Source organism: Arabidopsis lyrata, assembly GCF_000004255.2.
Source record: "Arabidopsis lyrata subsp. lyrata unplaced genomic scaffold ARALYscaffold_5, whole genome shotgun sequence".
In the NCBI taxonomy this organism is placed as follows: domain Eukaryota; kingdom Viridiplantae; phylum Streptophyta; class Magnoliopsida; order Brassicales; family Brassicaceae; genus Arabidopsis; species Arabidopsis lyrata.
In genome coordinates this window covers 19,276,606-19,297,365 of record NW_003302551.1, presented here as the reverse complement: position 1 = coordinate 19,297,365, position 20,760 = coordinate 19,276,606, and the positions used below count along the sequence as shown (strand labels likewise).

The 20,760-nt window shown below is 35.2% G+C and overlaps 4 protein-coding genes across 7 annotated transcripts; 2 read left to right on the top strand and 2 right to left on the bottom strand.

The window, feature by feature from the left end:
- The first annotated feature begins 3,223 nt into the window (after window positions 1-3,223).
- LOC9312565 (solute carrier family 35 member F1) lies at window positions 3,224-5,827 on the top strand. Its single transcript, XM_002878219.2, has 11 exons — window positions 3,224-3,585; window positions 3,715-3,809; window positions 3,952-4,009; window positions 4,170-4,364; window positions 4,432-4,508; window positions 4,583-4,665; window positions 4,758-4,809; window positions 4,910-4,978; window positions 5,067-5,153; window positions 5,250-5,311; window positions 5,406-5,827. The coding sequence occupies exons 1-11, from the start codon at window positions 3,456-3,458 to the stop codon at window positions 5,536-5,538; spliced, it is 1,041 nt and encodes a 346-aa protein (XP_002878265.1). The 5' UTR covers window positions 3,224-3,455; the 3' UTR covers window positions 5,539-5,827.
- Window positions 5,828-5,946: 119 nt separating this feature from the next.
- Window positions 5,947-8,516, top strand: LOC110228335 (solute carrier family 35 member F1-like). Its single transcript, XM_021025362.1, has 11 exons — window positions 5,947-6,169; window positions 6,245-6,339; window positions 6,588-6,645; window positions 6,852-7,046; window positions 7,160-7,236; window positions 7,352-7,434; window positions 7,530-7,581; window positions 7,668-7,736; window positions 7,836-7,922; window positions 8,004-8,065; window positions 8,197-8,516. The coding sequence occupies exons 1-11, from the start codon at window positions 6,046-6,048 to the stop codon at window positions 8,294-8,296; spliced, it is 1,002 nt and encodes a 333-aa protein (XP_020881021.1). The 5' UTR covers window positions 5,947-6,045; the 3' UTR covers window positions 8,297-8,516.
- Window positions 8,415-12,177, bottom strand: LOC9312564 (uncharacterized protein At3g49140). 2 transcript variants are annotated; one of them, XM_021025361.1, is made up of 12 exons: window positions 11,926-12,177; window positions 11,326-11,449; window positions 10,924-11,134; window positions 10,705-10,807; window positions 10,555-10,619; window positions 10,311-10,427; window positions 10,116-10,214; window positions 9,740-9,893; window positions 9,503-9,612; window positions 9,208-9,357; window positions 8,972-9,067; window positions 8,415-8,855 (listed from the first exon to the last, which is right to left on the bottom strand). In XM_021025361.1, the coding sequence occupies exons 1-12, from the start codon at window positions 11,957-11,959 to the stop codon at window positions 8,745-8,747; spliced, it is 1,374 nt and encodes a 457-aa protein (XP_020881020.1). In that variant the 5' UTR covers window positions 11,960-12,177; the 3' UTR covers window positions 8,415-8,744. The 2 variants fall into 2 exon arrangements, with proteins under 2 accessions (XP_020881020.1, XP_020881019.1); XM_021025360.1 differs by having other exon boundaries at window positions 10,924-11,140; window positions 11,926-12,174.
- A 1,439-nt stretch (window positions 12,178-13,616) lies between these two features.
- Window positions 13,617-19,910, bottom strand: LOC9314333 (clathrin interactor EPSIN 3). 3 transcript variants are annotated; one of them, XM_021025012.1, is made up of 15 exons: window positions 19,633-19,855; window positions 18,609-18,698; window positions 18,443-18,494; window positions 18,130-18,209; window positions 17,971-18,049; window positions 17,785-17,868; window positions 17,525-17,670; window positions 16,999-17,310; window positions 16,781-16,822; window positions 16,567-16,668; window positions 16,314-16,474; window positions 15,915-16,153; window positions 14,624-15,815; window positions 13,988-14,540; window positions 13,617-13,870 (listed from the first exon to the last, which is right to left on the bottom strand). In XM_021025012.1, the coding sequence occupies exons 2-15, from the start codon at window positions 18,641-18,643 to the stop codon at window positions 13,867-13,869; spliced, it is 3,081 nt and encodes a 1,026-aa protein (XP_020880671.1). In that variant the 5' UTR covers window positions 18,644-18,698; window positions 19,633-19,855; the 3' UTR covers window positions 13,617-13,866. The 3 variants fall into 3 exon arrangements, with proteins under 3 accessions (XP_020880671.1, XP_020880670.1, XP_020880672.1); XM_021025011.1 differs by having other exon boundaries at window positions 13,618-14,540; window positions 19,633-19,910; XM_021025013.1 differs by having other exon boundaries at window positions 13,618-14,540; window positions 15,915-16,150.
- Between the last annotated feature and the right edge of the window lie 850 nt (window positions 19,911-20,760).

Genomic DNA, 20,760 nt, shown 5'->3' with positions numbered 1-20,760 from the left:
TTTATAAGGTTTACAAGTTATTTGTAACTTGTAAAACCTTTTAAAATACATTGTAAAACCTTACAAAACACTTGTAAATACTCCGTAAAACCTTTAAAATACGTTGTAAATATTTCCCGCCAAAAAAATTGCGGAATCACTTTTCCCGCAAAAAAATTTTTTGGCGGGAAAAATTTTACGGGAAAATTTACAAGGTATTTAAAGGTTTTACAAGTGTTTTGGCGGAAAAATTGCGGGATCACTTTTCCCGCCAAAAAATATTTTGTATTTTGTGGACCTAATTTTGTTTCAAATAAGGGTAAAATGGTCATTTAAAATTAAAAGAGGGCAAACTTAAAAATGGACTTTCAAATGGGGCATTTTTGAAAAGGGGTATTGAAAAAGGGGCATTTTTAACAATTTCTCAAAAAAATAATAATAATAATAAAATTTTTGCTAATGCAAAAAAAAAGGGACAAAAATCAAATGTTTCATTATGTATAAAAAACAAGAAAAAGAGATGCGGCGTGAGAGATTATCTGGCTGTCAGTTTGGTGACTACAAAGTACTTGAAATATTATTTGTAAAAAACTTTAATTGTTAAATTTAAAATATATTAAAATGTGTTGAATTTATTATACTATAAGACTTACATACCAAAATGACGAGATGTTAAATTCATTGGCATGTTAAATTCATTGGCATTCACGTATTTAAAGTCTAACACTTAAGTTTGAAAATATTCAACACGTTTTCACGTATTTTAAATTTAACATTTCTGGTTTTTCACAAATGATATTTAATTAAATATTTTTTATTTCTAGTTAAAAACCAAAAATATCTACTTAAAATATCATTTGTGAAAAACAATAAATGTAAAATTTAAAATACGTGAAAACGTGTTGAATTTATGACACCACAAGACTTACAGAGCAAAAGGACGGGATGCTAAACCAGATTTGTTTTCACGTATTTTAAATTTAACACTTAAGTTTGAAAACATTTTTTATTAAAAATATTATGTATAGTAAAAACTTGTGGTTAGAAATAAAAAATATTTAATTAAATATCATTTGTGAAAACCATAAATGTTAAATTTAAAATACGTGAAAACGTGTTGAATTTATGACACCACAAGACTTACAGACCAAAAGGACGGGATGCTAATCCTGATTTGTTTTCACGTATTTTAAATTTAACACTTAAGTTTGAAAATATTTTTTTATTAAAAATATTATGTATAGTAAAAACTTGTGGTTAGAAATAAAAAATATTTAATTAAATATCATTTGTGAAAACCATAAATGTTAAATTTAAAATACGTGAAAACGTGTTGAATTTATGACACCACAAGACTTACGGACCAAAAGGACGGGATGCTAAACCCGATTTGTTTTCACGTATTTTAAATTTAACACTTAAGTTTGAAAACATTTTTTTATTAAAAATATTATGTATAGTAAAAACTTGTGGTTAGAAATAAAAAATATTTAATTAAATATCATTTGTGAAAAACCATAAATGTTAAATTTAAAATACGTGAAAACGTGTTGAATTTATGACACCACAAGACTTACGGACCAAAAGGACGGGATGCTAAACCCGATTTGTTTTCACGTATTTTAAATTTAACACTTAAGTTTGAAAACATTTTTTTATTAAAAATATTATGTATAGTAAAAACTTGTGGTTAGAAATAAAAAATATTTAATTAAATATCATTTGTGAAAAACCATAAATGTTAAATTCAAAATACGTGAAAACGTGTTGAATTTATGACACCACCAGACTTACGGACCAAAAGGACGGAATGCTAAACCCGATTTGTTTTCACGTATTTTAAATTTAACACTTACGTTTGAAAATATTTTTTTATTAAAAATATTATGTATAGTAAAAACTTGTGGTTAGAAATAAAAAATATTTAATTAAATATCATTTGTGAAAAACCATAAATGTTAAATTTAAAATACGTGAAAACGTGTTGAATTTATGACACCACAAGACTTACAGACCAAAAGGACGGGATGCTAAACCTGATTTGTTTTCACTTATTTTAAATTTAACACTTAAGTTTGAAAATATTATGTATAGTAAAAACTTGTGGTTAGAAATAAAAAATATTTAATTACATATTATTTGTGAAAAACCATAAATGTTAAATTTAAAATACGTGAAAACTTGTTGAATTTATGACACCACAAGACTTATGGACCAAAAGGACGGGATGCTAAATCTGGTTTGTTTTCACGTATTTTAAATTTAACACTTAAGTTTGAAAACATTTTTTAATAAAAATATTATGTATAGTAAGAACTTGTAGTTAAAAACCAAAAATATCTACTTAAAATATCATTTGTGAAAAACCATAAATGTGAAAGTTAAAATACGCGAAAAGGTGTTGAATTTATGACACCACAAGACTTACGGACTAAAAAGACGGAATGCTTAACCCAATTTTTTTCACGTATTTTAAATTTAACACTTAAGTTTGAAAATATTTTTTTTAAAAAAATATTATGTATAGTAAAAACTTGTGGTTAGAAATAAAAAATATTTAATTAAATATTATTTGTGAAAAACCATAAATGTTAATTTAAAATACGTGAAAACGTGTTGAATTTATGACACCACAAGACTTACGGACCAAAAGGACGGGATGCTAAACCCGATTTGTTTTCACGTATTTTAAATTTAACACTTAAGTTTGAAAACATTTTTTTATTAAAAATATTATGTATAGTAAAAACTTGTGGTTAGAAATAAAAAATATTTAATTAAATATCATTTGTGAAAAACCATAAATGTTAAATTTAAAATACGTGAAAACGTGTTGAATTTATGACACCACAAGACTTACGGACCAAAAGGACGGGATGCTAAACCCGATTTGTTTTCACGTATTTTAAATTTAACACTTAAGTTTGAAAACATTTTTTTATTAAAAATATTATGTATAGTAAAAACTTGTGGTTAGAAATAAAAAATATTTAATTAAATATCATTTGTGAAAAACCATAAATGTTAAATTCAAAATACGTGAAAACGTGTTGAATTTATGACACCACCAGACTTACGGACCAAAAGGACGGAATGCTAAACCCGATTTGTTTTCACGTATTTTAAATTTAACACTTACGTTTGAAAATATTTTTTTATTAAAAATATTATGTATAGTAAAAACTTGTGGTTAGAAATAAAAAATATTTAATTAAATATCATTTGTGAAAAACCATAAGAAATCGATCGTGATTTAGACAGAAGATGAGAGAGGATTGATGGAGATCATCGTTCAATCACTGAAACGATATATATGCAGAGATCATCATCATCGGATTTTACAGTCTCTGTTTAAAAGACATTCGCTCGAGAAGAAGAAGAAGAAGCAAGAAATCGAGAGTTATGATCTGTTTTGTATTTGAATGTCTATAATATTTATACATTAATTCACCGGAGATCTCAGCTCTTTTTCTGCAATGGCAATGGGTTTTGATTTCAATGAGATGAATAAAACGAAGAAAACTTTGATTGGACTTGGCTTAGGACAAATCCTCTCACTTCTATGTACTTCTATTGCCTTCACATCCTCTGAGCTCGCCAGAAAAGGTTTTACAGTTTCTTTTTTTTTTATGCTTTAAGATTCGATCATATAGATTTATCATCTTTATGAAGTTTTTTCTGTTACTTCCTTTTAGGTTTATACTTTCATTGGTTTACAAATTTGAATTCTCTTAGGAATAAATGCTCCAACATCACAAACCTTCCTCAGTTATACATTACTGGCAGTCGTCTATGGAGGTATCGTGATGTATCGAAGACCAACAATTAAGGTCAGTATTGAATTTGGTTACACTTTGTGTTACTGCTAATTTCTCATTGGTGTAATGAGAGTGTTTTCAAGATTACACTATTGAGTGCTTATAACGTAAGTGGAAAGTGTTACTAACATCTTCAATGCAAAAACTGTTGTAGGGGAAGTGGTATCACTACTTCCTCCTTGCCTTAGTTGACGTGGAAGGCAATTTTCTTGGTGAGTTTCTTATTGATACAGTCTTCGTTGGCTTCTTGAGCACTGATCTGAAGTGATTTTGGAGAGAGTTTTCTTAGAAAATGTATATACTTCCATCACATTCTGGTTGCTGTTGTAGTGAGATTTTGAATATAACTCCATTATTTCTTTGGTTTCACAGTGGTGAAGGCGAATCAGTACACATCGATAACGAGTATCATGCTACTGGATTGCTGGGCGATCCCTTGTGTGTTGGTCTTAACTTGGATTTTCCTGCAAACAAAATACAGATTGATGAAGATCAGTGGTGTGTTTATCTGTATTGCTGGTGTTGTCATGGTACTCTTCTCTGACGTTCACGCAGGAAGTAGAGCAGGTAAATGCTAGAAACTTGAACGCAATTAAAACTCGATCTAAGCATATTATGATGGTGGCTTTTTCAGGAGGAAGTAATCCTGTTAAAGGAGATTTTCTTGTTCTAGCTGGAGCAACTTTATATGCTGTCAGTAATACCACCGAGGTAAGCAAGTCCACAACAAACAAAATGTTGTTATATCGCGCAAAAATGTAAGATTTATTGTTCCTTTGTTATAGGAGTTCCTTGTAAAGAATGCAGACACAGTTGAGTTGATGACCTTCATGGGACTTTTTGGAGCCATTATTAGTGCTATTCAGGTGTATCCTTTTGACAGCAAAGCTAAGCTATGACTTCTTATGTTTCTTAGAGTTATATGCACATTCTCCTTGACGTTCCTTGACTTGACTATAGAGCCATATTTGAACAAGGTGAGCTCAAAGCTATTCTCTGGTCAGCTGATGCAGTAAATATCCCTTTCCCTTGAAATCTATAGAAAATTAGAAACCAAAGACTTTTCTTTTATGAGTCCAAAGTTTATCGTTTCTACATTTTTGCGGTTTCAGATTTTCCTTTTCCTTAGATTCGCAATCACGATGTTTCTCTTCTACTCACTACTACCGGTTTTACTGAGGGTAATATGATCTAAACCCACCTTTTACTCTGTTTTCATGCAATTGCCTCTGCAACATATTAACATCTTTTGTGATATCATCTTCTCAGACCAATGGTTCAACAATGTTCACCCTCTCATTGCTCACATCAGACATGTGGGCAGTTTTGACCCGCATTTTCGCATACCACGAGAAGGTTATAGATCTAACATTCTATAAACTCTTACATTTCAGTCTGTATATATAATCCTACAAACGAAATCAAGTAACCATGTATGTAACTTAATTTCAGGTGGATTGGCTCTACTACTTGGCATTTGCTACAACAGCTATAGGACTAATCATATACTCAATGTACACTCTTTCCCTTACTCCAATATATGTTCTACACTCATGGCTTAAACAGTAACACAATCCATGGTTGGTTTTTTTTCTCATATATTCTCAGGAAGGAGAAAGATGAGGAAGAAGAAAGAGAGGAGCAGAGGAAGAAGCTGTTGGATGAGATTGAGGAGGCAGGTGAAACACTTCCAGACAGCCTTATAGTTGCTTCCACCGGAACCCTAACCAAAGGGCTATGAGATATTAGAGTTTTGTATCATGTTTGAATATGACTGGATGTTTCAGCTTATTTAACAACACCAACGTGAGTAATTCGTGTACCAAACCAAATCAAAACCCTATGGTTGTCTTCTCGAAAAGCTCCATCTCCATAGATGTCTTCTTGCCTCAACTTTTATTCGTCTTTCCGAATCAAATTTGTGTTCCTTGTAACGGAGGCAACAAATCAATCTCCCTCTGTTTTTTAAATTTCTAATTCTATCCCCATATTCTTTGCTAATTACATTTAAGGCATCAAATTAATTATATTTAAAATTTAACCCAAAAGAAAAAAAATAGTCAACGATTTGGACCGGCGACCTACTACACTGTTTGTAGAATTAAAAAAGACTAATAGCTTGTCACTCTCCTCTCTGAATCTGATGATCCATTGAATTGTTGTTATGCATTCACCTAATAATATCTCACCGAGCTAGGGTTTGTTTCTCTCCGTTATTATTGGATTTGATTGGAGTAAGAAAACAAGAATGGTGTGTTTCAATTTCAATGGGATTAAGTCGAAGAAGACTCTCATTGGACTTGGATTGGGACAGATCATTTCGCTTTTCTCTACTCTGATTTCGTTTACTGCGTCTGAGATCGCCAGAAAAGGTTTCACCTTTTTTAAAACCCTTTGTTTTATACATTCTTTGGCTTTACAAAATTTGTTTTTTTTTTTTTTTTTAGGGATTAGTGCTCCAACATCTCAGTCGTTTCTAGGTTATGTGTCACTGGCACTTGTCTATGGAGGTATCATGCTCTATCGAAGATCCACAATCAAAGTTAGTATTGAAATTCTCATCTTGGGAACATTTGATTCACTCTGTGTTATTGCTTCCTCTTGGGTGAATAAATGATCATTGTAGTGTGAGTTTTGTATATTTGTAGGGAAACAACAAAATGTAATCAGATTTGTGTACTGGAGGTTTCATCATTGAGTGCCAATTCAATATTGCTAACATCTTCAATTCAATATTGCTAACATCTTCAATTCAATATTGCTAACATCTTCAATTCAATATTGTTGTAGGTGAAGTGGTATAACTATTTCCTCCTTGCTTTTGTTGATGTGGAGGCAAACTTTCTTGGTGAGAGAAAGAACTCTTCTTTTGCCTCTGTCTTTAGCTTGAGCACTGATTTCATGATAAGCTAATTCGATCTTGGAGAGTACTTTCTTTGAAATGTGATACTTTAAGCTTGACCAGCCCATGTTACAATGAAAATAACAAGTTATATATATCCTGTTTTGTGTTGAGTATCATGAGTTTTCGAATCATCTCCCTTTCTTTCACAGTTGTGAAGGCATATCAAAACACATCCATGACGAGTATCATGCTACTGGATTGCTGGGCAATCCCTTGCGTTTTGGTCTTCACTTGGGTTTTCCTGAGAACAAAATACAGGTTGATGAAGACCAGTGGTGTGTTTATATGCATTATTGGTGTTGTCATGGTAGTTTTCTCAGACGTCCATGCAGGCGATCGAGCTGGTAATTATTAGTTCTCTTTCTCTTCACTCATCAAATGGCCTGCAAGTAAACACTCTCATGCAGTCATGTAGGCCCAATAAGTTTGATTTAAGCATATTTATGGTGGATTTTAGGTGGAAGTAATCCTGTCAAAGGAGATTTTCTTGTTATAGCTGGAGCGTCCTTGTATGCTGTCAGTAATGTCACTGAGGTACGCAAGTATCTAATCACATACTGGAAAGAAGATGTGTTATTTTATCCCAAATCGGTACTTTAATGAAAGTTAGTGTGCTTGTAATTGTAGTCTCCCTGTTTCTCCGTTATAGGAGTACCTAGTGAAGAGTGCAGACATGATTGAGCTCATGTCCTTTTTGGGCCTTTTCGGCGCAATTATTGCTGCCATCCAGATGTATCCTTCAAACAACAAGGCTATGAATTTTATTATGTTTCTTAAACTTATATGAACATTTTCAGCTGCCATGATATTTCCTGACTTGTCCATAGAGGCATATTTGAACGTGGTACTCTCAAAGCTATTCACTGGTCAACTGAGGCGGTAAGCATGCTGCTACACTCCCTTTGAACCTCTGCAAATAGAATGACTTCTTTTGAAAAATTCATTTATACTATTTGTGGTTCCAGATTTTGCTTTACCTTGGAGTCGCACTCGCGCTATTTATGTTTTACTCATTAATCACAGTCTTAATCATGGTATGAGACAAAACTGAAACCATATGATCAATACTCTCTTTTTTCCATGTTAATGCCTCTGAACATATAACATTCTTTTGAAATATGATCTTCTCTCAGACCAATGGTGCAACAATGTTCAACCTCTCGTTGCTCACATCAGACATGTGGGCTGTTTTGATCCGCACTTTTGGTTACCATGAGAAGGTCTGCTCACTTTGTATATCAAACATCAGGAAACTCTTACATTTTCTATCTGTAGAAAGCAGCTAATGATGTTAATACCAGGTTGATTGGCTCTACTTCTTGGCATTTGCTACTACAGCTACTGGACTGATCGTATACTCCATGTACAGTCTTTTTTAATCTTTCTTCAAGTATAATATCTGTTCTGAAAACAAGGCTTCCTCAAGTACAATAAACAATCCATCAATGAACTTTATTATTCTTCTCCATTTTTCCCATTTTGTATCTTTCTCAGGAAGGAGAAAGATCAAGAGGAACACAGAACTGGAAAAGTGGTCGACGAGGAGGCTATGCAGAGGAAGTTGTTAGATGAGGATGATGAGCCGGGAACCTAACCACACAGGTTTTTGTCAATGTCATTGACTGTGTGATATTATATCATTGCATCCTGCAAAAAGAACTTTTGAGTGGAGAAAAGTAAGGAATTTATCCCCAACAATTGGTAACTGTAAAGAGAGAGAAAAATGGCTTTATTTGATCTTGATTGTAAAAACAAATGAAGATTTACCGTGTAAGAACAACATTCGACTTGTTAGAGAAGTTACTTCAAATGTATCAACTTCTCTTTATTCTTAGGTTTAATTTATTGATTATTCTACTTACTACTACAATGTAAGAGGCTGCATCTCCACAACTCTAGTACGGTGACTTGAAAGCTCATCGTTATGTACACATACGTCAGAGCAAAGAAGTTGTGTAGTACCAGACAGATCCAGTGGCTCAACAGCTCCTTCTCTGTTTACTTGTTTCTTGGTTTCGTGATTTTGATCAGTAACCAGGTTTTTAACGATATACATCATTCAAACTCTCGTCATGAGACTTCAGTTTCCTTCTGCGTGAACGAGGGAACAGTAGCTGGTGGATCTTCTTCTCTGCTGCCATTTCTGTTGTAGCCTGTCACAAACAATGATGAGAAAAGCATTAGCGTATCAAATTGTCCTTATGATTCTGTTTTCTTGTTGAAAAAAGGTGTATCTTTGTTTGATGTTTTAGTGTGAGGATTCTCTCACCCTGGTTTTGAAAGGGAAACGGTGAGTTTGGACTTGTGCACCTGCGAAAACTCTCACATCCATACCGAGACTATCAACACTGATCAGGTTAGCTTCCTGCATGAGATTACCACAAAGTAGCAAGACTGGGTTACAAAATGTGGTAGATAAGTCAACCGGAACTGTACAACGCTATCACTATTTGAGATCAGGCGTATTCCAGATTATATTCAGAAACTGAGACATTGATACAATACCTCTGCATGAAGACCCTTCTTTTTGCAGAGAGCTTTAAGGGCAATGCTCGAGTTAATCCCCCTGTTATTGAAGCGCTCTATGATTGCAGACATAGAGTGCACTAGAATGTCTGGTTCGGCATCTTGAAAATCTTGCAAACTTATAGAAGACTGAAAATAGTCAAAGAATCTAGACATCAACTCACGGTGAGAAAGTGCAAAATTTTTTTTTAAACAATGAGAGTTTTAATGTAAGTCTACGCTCGCAAAGCAGCTATTCATATGTTAGCTATCTTTTCAAATACTTCTGACATACCTCTGCTCCATAGAGGGATAGTAGCTCTATTCCCACAATCTCTAGTCTATATAGACTTGAACTCATATCGTTCTCGTCCTGTCTGGAACTAGTGTTTGGATTATCATCACCTGACAATAAATATCCAAAAGTGAGGTTCCCGTATATAGTTCATCGCATCTTTTAAGTTTTTTTTTTTGGTTTTAAATGGGTATAAAGTCAAAAAAGCATTCTGAGGCAAAGGAAATATGAAAGGACCTTGAACCTCCCAGCTATAGTCATCTCTATCTTCCGAGAGAAATAATCTTCTTATGTAGGATTCCTCGTCAAGGAAAGCAGGCCTAAGGCATCCGAGTATGGATACACCATTAGATGGATAGTCCATTTTCCTGTCATAGTCCATACTGATGGCCTGCATGATTGCAAAGACAAGAGATCCCAAATCAACTACATAATCAATGCAATGCAAGACCAGTATGTATCAAATATAATGTGTGTATGTAATACTAAAGAGACTAGAGGGTTCAGTAACTGTTACAAAGTTCCAAGTTTATAGACAGAAACAAGTGAGAAAATTCTTTAAAGCATGTCATTTATATTAAATTTCTCATCATGCTATTGCATAGGATATAACCTTCGACAGGTGTTTGGCAAAGTAAATAGGATGAACCCCGTTGGAGGTGTCAGGCATTCCCCAATCTATCGGAATATCTCTAGCTTCAGAATCCATAATCTACTCATATTTCAAAGTAACAGATCATTAATAAGACAAGAGACTTGGCATGTTTTGCAAGAAAACTAAGCGACTACAACAACAGCTCCAACCTACCTCGAAATAATGGTCATCAAAAATAATTTGGTCAAGATTACCAATGTCTGAAATGTTATATTCCTCATGGTGCCGTGTGTTTTCGTATCGTGGGACATCCATTCCAAAAAAGGCTTTCTACAAAGTATGTGATGAAACTTCGATTAATAGGTGTTGGACGTTGTGCTTATACCAAACTAAGAAAAAATGTTATCAATTATGTACATAAACATGACATTCTACTTGATCAAAATGACACGCTCACCACTGGATTACTAGCTCCAGGATCTTCTAAGATGTTCTCATCATCAGGAATTTCGAAAAAGATATCTAAGTTGGAAAAAACAAAGAAGCTGGTGAGAAAGAAAGTAATTGATAGATAAAAAATATATTGAGCGATAAATATAAGACTAACCTCCATAATCATCAATGACATACTTAAATTCGGACCATGAATTATGATCGTGCGGTTCACAGTGAATAGCTCCAGGAAACACCAGCACAGCACTGCTGTTCGCCTACAAGTAAACAAGGAATACCATGTTCATGCATACTCAAAATAGCAAAATTCCACACTATTCTAGTTCATATGACACTCAAGAGTCATGTTTTATATTGTTTGCCGGCTACAAACCTCGACGGTAGTCCTTGCTACTTCAGAAGCAGAGAGTTTTGTCTCCTGGACTCTTTTGGACGGCTTCAAATCTTCTAGAGGATGATATCCATAGAAAGATGAATCAGGAACCGAATCCGAATAATCAGCAGCAACTGAAACTTTCGTGAGGCCGAGGTCATGTCCACCGGATGAAACATGAAATGCTGATCCGAAAAAAGGAATCTTGCATCTGGAGCTGAGTAGAGGAAACACATTACATGACAATCACAAAGATGATAAGATTTAAACTTCAATCAAATTGACTCCAAAAGCAAAACAATGGACTAACATACGTGGTTATAAACACATTAAAGATAAGTCAGGTAATCAAGGAGGTAGGAAAAATATAATACTCACACGTGTTTCATTATTGACTAATACCTTAAAACAGAGAGATTAGCAGAGCCACATCCATCAAACACACGATTTCTTGCATTGCCGTTTCTTTTGTAAGGTATGGATGAAGAGAACTCATCCGCGTAAGATTGATGACAATGAGATGCTCCTAATAAAGACATACCAAAAATTGAAATTTTCAGGGAAGAAGAAGCAAAAAGAAGAGACCTTTAAAGTTACTAATCAGATTTAAAGATCACGAATAATGAAATCAGCATTTAATTCCCCAGAAAACCAAAAACTATTTCAAAAAAAAAAAACTTGACACAGAAATAATTGTCTCAGGTCTCGTTAGATTCAAAGCAGAGAAAAAAATGAAATTAATTTCAGGCCAAACGCCAAAAAAGCATAAAGATTGAACAAAACAATTCGAAGACAGAGACAACCAAAATAACAAATTTCGATGGAGCTAAAGAAACCAATTCGATTAAAAATCAAAACGAGTCAACCAAAAAGAATTCTTCGAAATGCTTTCGCCATTAAAGTTAATTTAATTCGGCTCTTACAGGCATGCACTAACTTGAGATGAGTCAATGAACAATACAGAGGAAACAAAATGAAGAGAGATAGATCTCGAAAGAGTACCGAGGGAAAAAGAAGAAGCAGCCGCGATCACCATAATTTACACAAACAGAGGGACCGGATTGGGGAAGCTGAAATCTCAGCCGCCGGGAAATGTCAAAGAATCTGATCGTTGGGAATTTGCGTCTCCGCCGTCTTCGTTGCCGTCGCTGATCACGTTTTTGTTTGGTGTTCTTATGTTTACTGTCGCATCTATTAAATTTTGCAGAGACTTCAGAAACTTTCAGCTTTCTTTATTATTATTTTTTTGTTTTGTTCCTTTTTTTGTCGTCATGGCAATATTGATTTTTTTAATCTATTTGGGTCAGATCATGGGAATTGGGAAAGGTTGGTGTGGTTGGTATTTTTTGTTATGGTTTTGTGAAACTCTCAAATTTCGTTATCCTTTTTTCTATCTGAAAAAATGAAATGTATTGTAATGAATAAAAATGATGGATAAATGGATATTCTTTTGATTCTTTTTTTTAATGCTCATGAAAGAACAGTTACATCAGTTTAGTACGGTTTAGCTGGTTTTGTTCGGTATGCTCTGGTTTAGTGAACAACTAGATTTCGTTGGAGGTAATGCTACCAACAATTTCTGAGTCTCTATCTTTCTTTTTCCTTATATTTGTTTAATTTTCCTTCTTTTTCAGACGTCGGCGATACCATCTAGAAATGAAAATTCTTCCGAGGACTACTACACTTCAATCGGTTATTATGTGGGAAGCAAAATGATTATTTAGTTTTTAACAATCATATCATATTTGTATAGATTACTTGGTTCTTTTTTAATAATTTATGTTTTTTTTACCAAAAAAAAAATTATTCATATAAACCGTTTAACAATCCATAGTTTTTATATAAAAAAATTGAAAAAAAAAAAAAAAAACAAGCCTCAGTTTAATAGTTTGGTTTTTCAGATATTTTGTAGTTTTTTTTCGACTTTTCGTGATTTCTCTATTACACGTTACCAGCCCCGTCTCTGACCCATGGCAGAGTGGGCATTTTCCAAAGGCCCAAAATTTTAAGAGTCTTTTATTATATAATTTTGTTGTATGATTTGAAAAAAAAAACAAATTAATTAAATAAAAGGACCCATAATTAAAAATGTTTCTAACATAAAAAGCCCAAAAAAATAACTAACCTAGTTATAATTAGCAAAATGTTTCAAAAACTTAATTAATATAATAAAAAAACGTGTAAAATGGTAGAAAATAATCAAAAAACGTGTAAAAGAGCCCATATTTTTTTTTAAAAAAGTGTAAATTAGCCTGAAATTTTTTAATAATAGGGCCCAAAATTTTTTAAATTCTATTTTTTACATAAAAGGGCTCATATATTTTTATTTTTTTCAGATAATTCAAAATTTTATTTATAAAATAGTCCAAAACTTAACTAAAAATTCAAGAAAATCTCAAAAAAAAAATTCTATAACAAAAAGTCCAAAAATTTTGTTTGGTGCATTTTTATAAAAATAATTTATTAACGCTCATTTGCTATTCAAACAAAACATTCAAAAATTATTTACTTAAAAGTTTGACTAGAAAAAATAAATATGTGGTATACCACGAGTCAAATACTAGTATTTTATAAATATCGTATAAATAAAAGGCCCATTTTTGTATTTTGCCTAAGGTTGTACAAAAGCCAGAGACGGGGCTGCACGTTACCAAACCTAGACATTGAAATAATTGAGGAAAAAAAAAAAAAAAAGACATTGAAATAATTTTTTTATTGTTACGTGAGTGGAAAATGTGTTACAAAAAAAAGATGTATAATACCAAAATACATATGTATATAGCAAAACCCGAGTGAAGGTTGTGCCCCTCTCTTTCTCTCTTTACCCGATACAAATTTCCTAACAAAACTCAAATCGGTGGAGAACTATTTTTTGGAAAGAAAAGGCAAAATATGTGATGAACCCGAGGTATTAATCCAATAATATGACTGACCAAACCCAACTTACCTGAACCGACCAAAAAATTTACAAATCCAGGTCAAAATGATTGTGTTCTGTTCTTTGATATTCTTTTTTACTAGTGTGATAAGTAAAATGGGTAACCGTGATTGGCTCGAATCTTACCGGTAACCTCCACCATAAGGTTGCTGCTGCTGAGGGTTGTAACCGCCTTGACCCATCATTGGATTATAGGCACCGGTCATGCCTTGTGGTGGACCAGGAGGAGCCATGCCCATTCCTTGTTGTGGTTGCATCGGATAGCCTTGTCCATACCCGCCCATGTTCATGTTCATGCCCATTCCCATTGGATAGTTTTGGTTCATTCCCATGGGATGGTTCTGGTTCATTCCCATGGAAAGGTTTTGGTTCATGCCCATGGGATGGTTTTGGTTCATGCCCATGGGTTGGTGTTGGTAGCCCATGGGATGGTTTTGGTTCATACCTCCATAGCCACCAACATTCATGCCCGTGGGCATGCTTGAGCTTACCATTGAATTTGTTGGAGGTCTCATAGCACCTGCACCAGCGCGGCCTAAGCCAGTACCAGATCCCATGGCTTTACCCATGTTGATAGTTGATGTTACTTGTTGTGCGGTAGTTGGTTTTTCTAGCCGTTTCTCTTTCCTGTTGATTGCCTCGAAGTCAACTCCTATATCCGCCAATGGATTTGTTTTCGCTGCACAATGAAAAAAAAAAACGTTTGAAATTTTGTTAAAGCTTTATGAATTAAGAGACTGTATATAACAAGATCTTGCTTACGTCCAGAAATGTTGAAGTTAACCAGCCCTCTGCTTAATGTGTCAGCCCAGATTGTTGATTTTGGCTCAAACTTCTTCTGGTTTTGAGGAACAATCTCAATTGCTCCTGTTAAAGGTGTGAGAGATGGTTGAGATGCTGATGTCTCCAAGGAACTTAGTCCAGATGGTGAAAACATATCTCCAACAACATTGTTACTATTCCCGTGCGCCGCAACAGGTCCAGATTGAGTTCGCTGTGGTATATGGGAAGGGACACCATGAACTTGCTGTGTCACACCATAAGGTTGCTGTGTCATAAAATTTCCACCATCAAACTGACCAGCTGGTGCATTGGGCGTGGTAGGGTAAGGGGTTTGCGAGCTTGATGACGGGGCAGAACCAGGTTGGTGCATATCTCCAACGATATTGTTATTATTCCCGTACGCTGCAACAGGTCCAGATTGAGTTCGCTGTGGTATATGGGAAGGGGCAGCATGAACTTGCTGTGTCACACCATAAGGTTGCTGTGTCATAAAATTTCCACCTTCAAACTGACCAGCTGAATTGGATGTAGTAGCGTAAGGATTTTGCAAGCTTGCTGAGGTGGCAGAACCTGGTTGGTGAGGAAAATTCTCACTTGTTGGGTGTGAAGATACACCAGGAGTATATTGTGGAGGTTGAGAAGTAGCTGAACCTGCATAGCCTGGCTGTTGCGTGAAGCCCCCATTGTTGAATTGCATACCTTCATGATGATTTTTCGAATGGGAAACCATGTTATATTGTTGTGAAGCTTGACCAAACGGTGTTTGTCCTGGCATGTTTAGATCTGTAGGCGCCGCCTGATGATGATAGCTTTCATAGGAGTTACCATTGGGAGGAAATTGGGATCTTGGCATAGTGGAATCTGGTTGTGGAGACAGAGAAACTGGCGGTCCAGATGGTGGGAGAATGCCGGCAAGAATATCGATTTCGCTCTGCGATGTATCAAACTGCTCTTGAGGAAAGACAGATGAGTTCGGTGGAGCTTGAGAGCCAGGTTCAGAACTGGGAACAGCTGAAAATGCTTCCCCAAAACCAAAATTATGTTCATTGTCAGGATTTGAAGTTGGTGGTGTTGGCTGAAAAGGAACTCCAAAACTCTGATGATGGCTTGGGTCAGTGTCAGCAGAAGTGATGGCTTTGAAAGGAGAGTCACCAAATGGATCATCAAAAGGCTGCACAAAGGGCAAAAGATAAATAAATCATCCGGTTGGGTTTCTAGTTGAACCAGTAACATACCCATTAAAAAACTTCAAATGCCAGTATGAGAATACCTGAGTAGATGACTGAGAAGTAGAAAACGATGGAGCTGGACCAGTGTTTGCTTGTCCATTGGTTTCAACAGAAGTGGAATCAGATGTTACAATAGCCAAGGGATTTGGTGAAAATACATCTGAAAGAGAGCCAAGCAAATCCATTTCGGCATTAATTGGGGCAGGCGGAACAGGCGTAGAAACCACTGTTGGTGGGATAGGTGCAGGAGCCAAAGCACCAGCTGTAGGTGCACGTGCTGCTGAAAAAGACATGATATACAATGGCAACACTAGATCAGAATACACTCCTATACATTGAAATAAGGTGCTTTTAACATTTACTGAATTATCAAGAAAAGTGAAGTCTTATGCTGCTAAGGAGTGGTAACTAGAGAATTGCAAACATGGAAAACTCTGTACCTGAAACTGAACCTCGTGGATCAAATTCATCAAAAGCCTCAACTTGCTGAGGAGGTGATTCATTAACAAAATCAGCAGCTTTGTTGTCCACGCTGCTGTTTTCAGCAAGAGGAGAAGCAGCAGCTCCTGGAGGAGCAATTTGTGGGGTCTCTCCACCATCCCTTGAATCAAGAAATTTTAAATGATTCATCATCTGAATTCAAAACTGCTAAGAGAAAGGTACTTCTCAATTTGCAGTGAAGAGAATTGTCACCTTTCACTGTATACAGGGCTCCGTGATTCACTGACAGCTTCTTCATAACTAGGTGGAGCAGCTCCAATATTTTGTTCAGAGAACTTCCTCTCAAGCCCCCCTCTATCAAATCCCAAAAGTAAGAGATAAGTATTGGCATTTTTCCAATAATACTTAATACAATAAAAAAAAAAAAGGGACCCTTCCAAAATCAGTACACGTCTCTGGAAATTACCTCCCATCTTGAGAATGATCATCAGCTCGCGCACCACTGTCCCTACAGAACAAAGAGAAATGTTTCATCAAATTTCTGGTATGATGCTCAGGACGCAGGACGAGTTTTTTTTACATCTAAGCTATTACACATCCGAATATTGTTGATTGGTCACCTTAAAATTTCTTTAATTTGTCGGTCCAATTTAAAGAGGGGGATTATAAATTTAATCAACATACCGCGATGAGGATTGGCCATCATCCTCAATAGGCCGTTCCCTGTCCGAGCTCCTACCTCTTGATCCATTGTAATTATCAACACTTCTGCTCCTTCCACGGGATTCATCATCCCTGTTACCATCTCTTCCATATCGGTCTTCAGAGTCTCTAGAATAACGATCGCCGTCACGACTATTTCTATCATCATCTTTGTAACCATATTCTCTCTCTCTCCCATAACTACTTCGCCCTTCATCTCTGTCTCCATAGCGGCCTTCGTAATCATATTTGTCCCCATATCCTCCTGACGGCCTATGCATTGAGTTATGATATCTGTTGTACGAAAAAATGTCAGGTTTTGGGAAATATGTTCCCTCATGGAGTAAAAGCTACCTTAAGAAACAGATGCTCATAATGATGAAGAATTGCCTATTCATGACTTTACTAGGTAGCATAGATAGCAATTGTAAATCCTGTCTAGGCAGCAATTTTAATTAAACAAATGTGCATGAGATTAACCCATTGGGGAAACAAGAAGCAGACATACTTGTCTCTGTTAGCAGCAGCCTTCTCTCTGACCTCCGCTATTCTTTCTTTGTCATTAACCAAAGCCACAAGGCTCTGCGCCTTCTTCCTGACATTGCTACCTTGATCTTTACCGCTGGAATCAATATACTGAAAGCCAGATAATGTCTGACACATGGAAAAGAGATAAACTCCATCAGTAGGAAAATCAACAGCTGAGATACCAACAAAAAATCTCGTGTTGAATATATCCAATATAAATTACTACTATGTAGTCATTACCGTAATTTGATATGCATGTTCTCTAATCTCTTCTATGACACGTTCTGATCCATGGCCTACCATGTACTCCAAGACTGTCAATGCCTGGAGAGTAGAGAAGAGATAATCCAGCAGAAATTAGTTTTATTAACTGCCACAGCACTATAAGCATATCAAAAACAAGCTAGGCCTTCTTATTTCTTTTACCTTATAGACATGCCGCCAATTTTTTCCAGAGTCACTAAGACGTTTCCATAATACTCCCATGGTCAGCTGGTATTCATGGCTGCATGAGAAAGAAAAAAAGATTTCATCCATAAGATCATATTGTGGACAAGGAGACGTGATAAAGGCATTTGTAATTACTAGTTTCTCGAAGCATGAGCAATGTCCGCAAGAAGTGATCCATGCGGACCCCAGGACTCATTGCTGGTAGCATCTAGAACCTGAACAAGAAACAAAAGTGCAGAAATGAGAGGCAAACAAAGTGAAAAGCATATATGGAAAATCTCCTATAAATTCCATAATATAAGCCGTCAAGGAGTGTGTCAACCTTCACAAAACTTGCTAGAAGATTGATTGAATCAATCATGACAGACTAAAAAACAGTATCTTAATCAAGGCATCAGAAACGTTTCAAAAGAAACAAAAATAGAGAAAAGCAAACAGCATGCTTCACCTTCTGTTCTATTCCAGGTACTTTAAGCACTTTCTTGTTGACCCCTCTCTTGCTGCAAGCAATGGATGAAAAGATAATATAAGCATTTTTTTTCAAATGAAAAATAAATAATCCACACATGGATTGACAAGGTAATTCATTTAGTTCTAGGTACTCCAATCCTTACAGGTCTCTGACAGTTTGACCAAATGCTTTCTTCATATTCAAAGATGAGACACTGCTTTTTATAGGAGAAGCGCTAACTACACTTTATAGCCTGTTCAGAATGCAAAGAGCTTTCAGTGTCAATTGTCTCAAACAAACCAGCAATAACCAAAAATGGTATGACAAAGAGCCAACAAAACATAATTTTGTAGTTTGAAACTGGATAGAATAAAAAAATGAAGAAGAAGAACCCACAATAAATCAGTAAAATCTCACATTCCAATGTAAAACCAGGAAGTATAAATGAAGTTTAATACAACATGAACCAAATTAAGCAACCATAATATAAACGGACATCCGACCACCGAAAAAAATCATTTAAAAGATCAAAATCATCGAATCAAACAGCAATCACATATGAATCAGCACAATGACGTGAATGTGATCCATTTTATGTTCAGAATTCAACCTAATAAACATTATCTAGGCTATAGAAAGATCCACAGCGCAAGAAAACCTCCCATAAAGAAAGTTTGATACAACATGAACCAAATTAAGTAACCTCATACATGGCATTACCATAAGACAAAATCCTGTAAAAGATCAAATCATCGAATCACATGTAAAATCAGCAATGTATCGTGAGTGTGATCCTTATTTGTTCAGATTCAACCTAATATAACATAATCTAGGCTATAGAAAGATCCAGTGCGCCAACAAATATCCAATTGATCACCCACCGACAAATCATCAATAAAGTCAAAAGCAAATTTCTGGGTGCGAACACACATTTCGGACTCAATGCGAAGAACGACATTCACATTGCAGCTTCTAAACATGTTTAAAATTGATTGCGTGATTCGAAATTACGACTTTCAAAACGATTTGCAATCGATCAAACAAACAATCCCAACCAAACGATAAAACGCCAAATTCAGCTGAAAATATTCAAAAGGAAACACAGATCTAAAAGGAAATCAAAAACAAAAACACAATAATCGCAAACATGAATCTGATCCCACGACGAACAGCAAAATCAATCAAACCTGCTGGAAAAGGAAAATGGATCACGGATCTGTGAGGCAGAGCTGGAGAGAGATGTGGGGGGAGAGGAAGAAACGGGAAGGAAGAAGAGAGACGAAATCTATGGAAGCTTGTGCGATGGTTTCCGAAATTCTGCGTGTGGCTTCTCTTACTTTTGTTTTTATTTTTCGTTAAGTTTGTGTGTAGAACCTGGGTCCTCGGGGTTAGAGACGATTCAAAGCAGCCAAAATTCGGGAAGGAGAGATTAATTGAATAAAAAATAAAGACAGCGCATTTAACACGCAGATAATTCAGGGATTTAATCTCTCCTTCATCCCTTTTTTTTGCCACAGTTGGTTTAGTGAATTAGTAATTTCTTGGATTAAGACGAATGTATTAGTATATTTGTTCATTGAATTGTATAAAGTTTTCAACAATTATACATGCACTTTTCTAAATTAATTGTAACTTCATTACTAATTAAGATAGTTTTTTGGTTAATCTAACATTTCGATATATTCTGTGAACTTATATAGTCATGTTTGGTAAAACTAAGTTTTTTTTGGCGATTTATTAGATGCTTGTCTTGATATAAACGAAATTTAAAAAGTTTTGTTGTAGATTTTCGGAAAAACGGTCTATTTCCCCCTGAGAAGTATCGTATCACGCCAGATAGAGCCCATTCTTTGATCTCGGTCTATATGTCCATGAAACAGAAGTTAAACACTTATTTTCCCCCGAAATGGAAGTTCAATATCTTAATCTCCCCGATTCGTGGTTACGTCGGTTTGATGTGTAAACCCGAGACGAAACCATGTATGGGTCGTAACCAAACCAAAAAACAGACCGGTTTCCTTATTATAACCCGACGTCCCTACCCATTGTCGTAACCAAACTCAAAATCCCCAATTCCCAAATTCAAAATCCCCAAATTCAAAAACTGATTAACTGAACATTATATTACCAAATTAAAATCTAAAGCTTTGATTTTGTGATTCTGGATTTTGATCACATTCGATTGCTTCATTTTTGTTTTGAGAAAGTCAGAGTATCAAAGAAAATTGGAGAAGATTTTTTGTGTTATTTACCAACAATGGGAACACGATACATTGTGAACAAAAAAAAAGGAACACGATACATATATAGCAGAA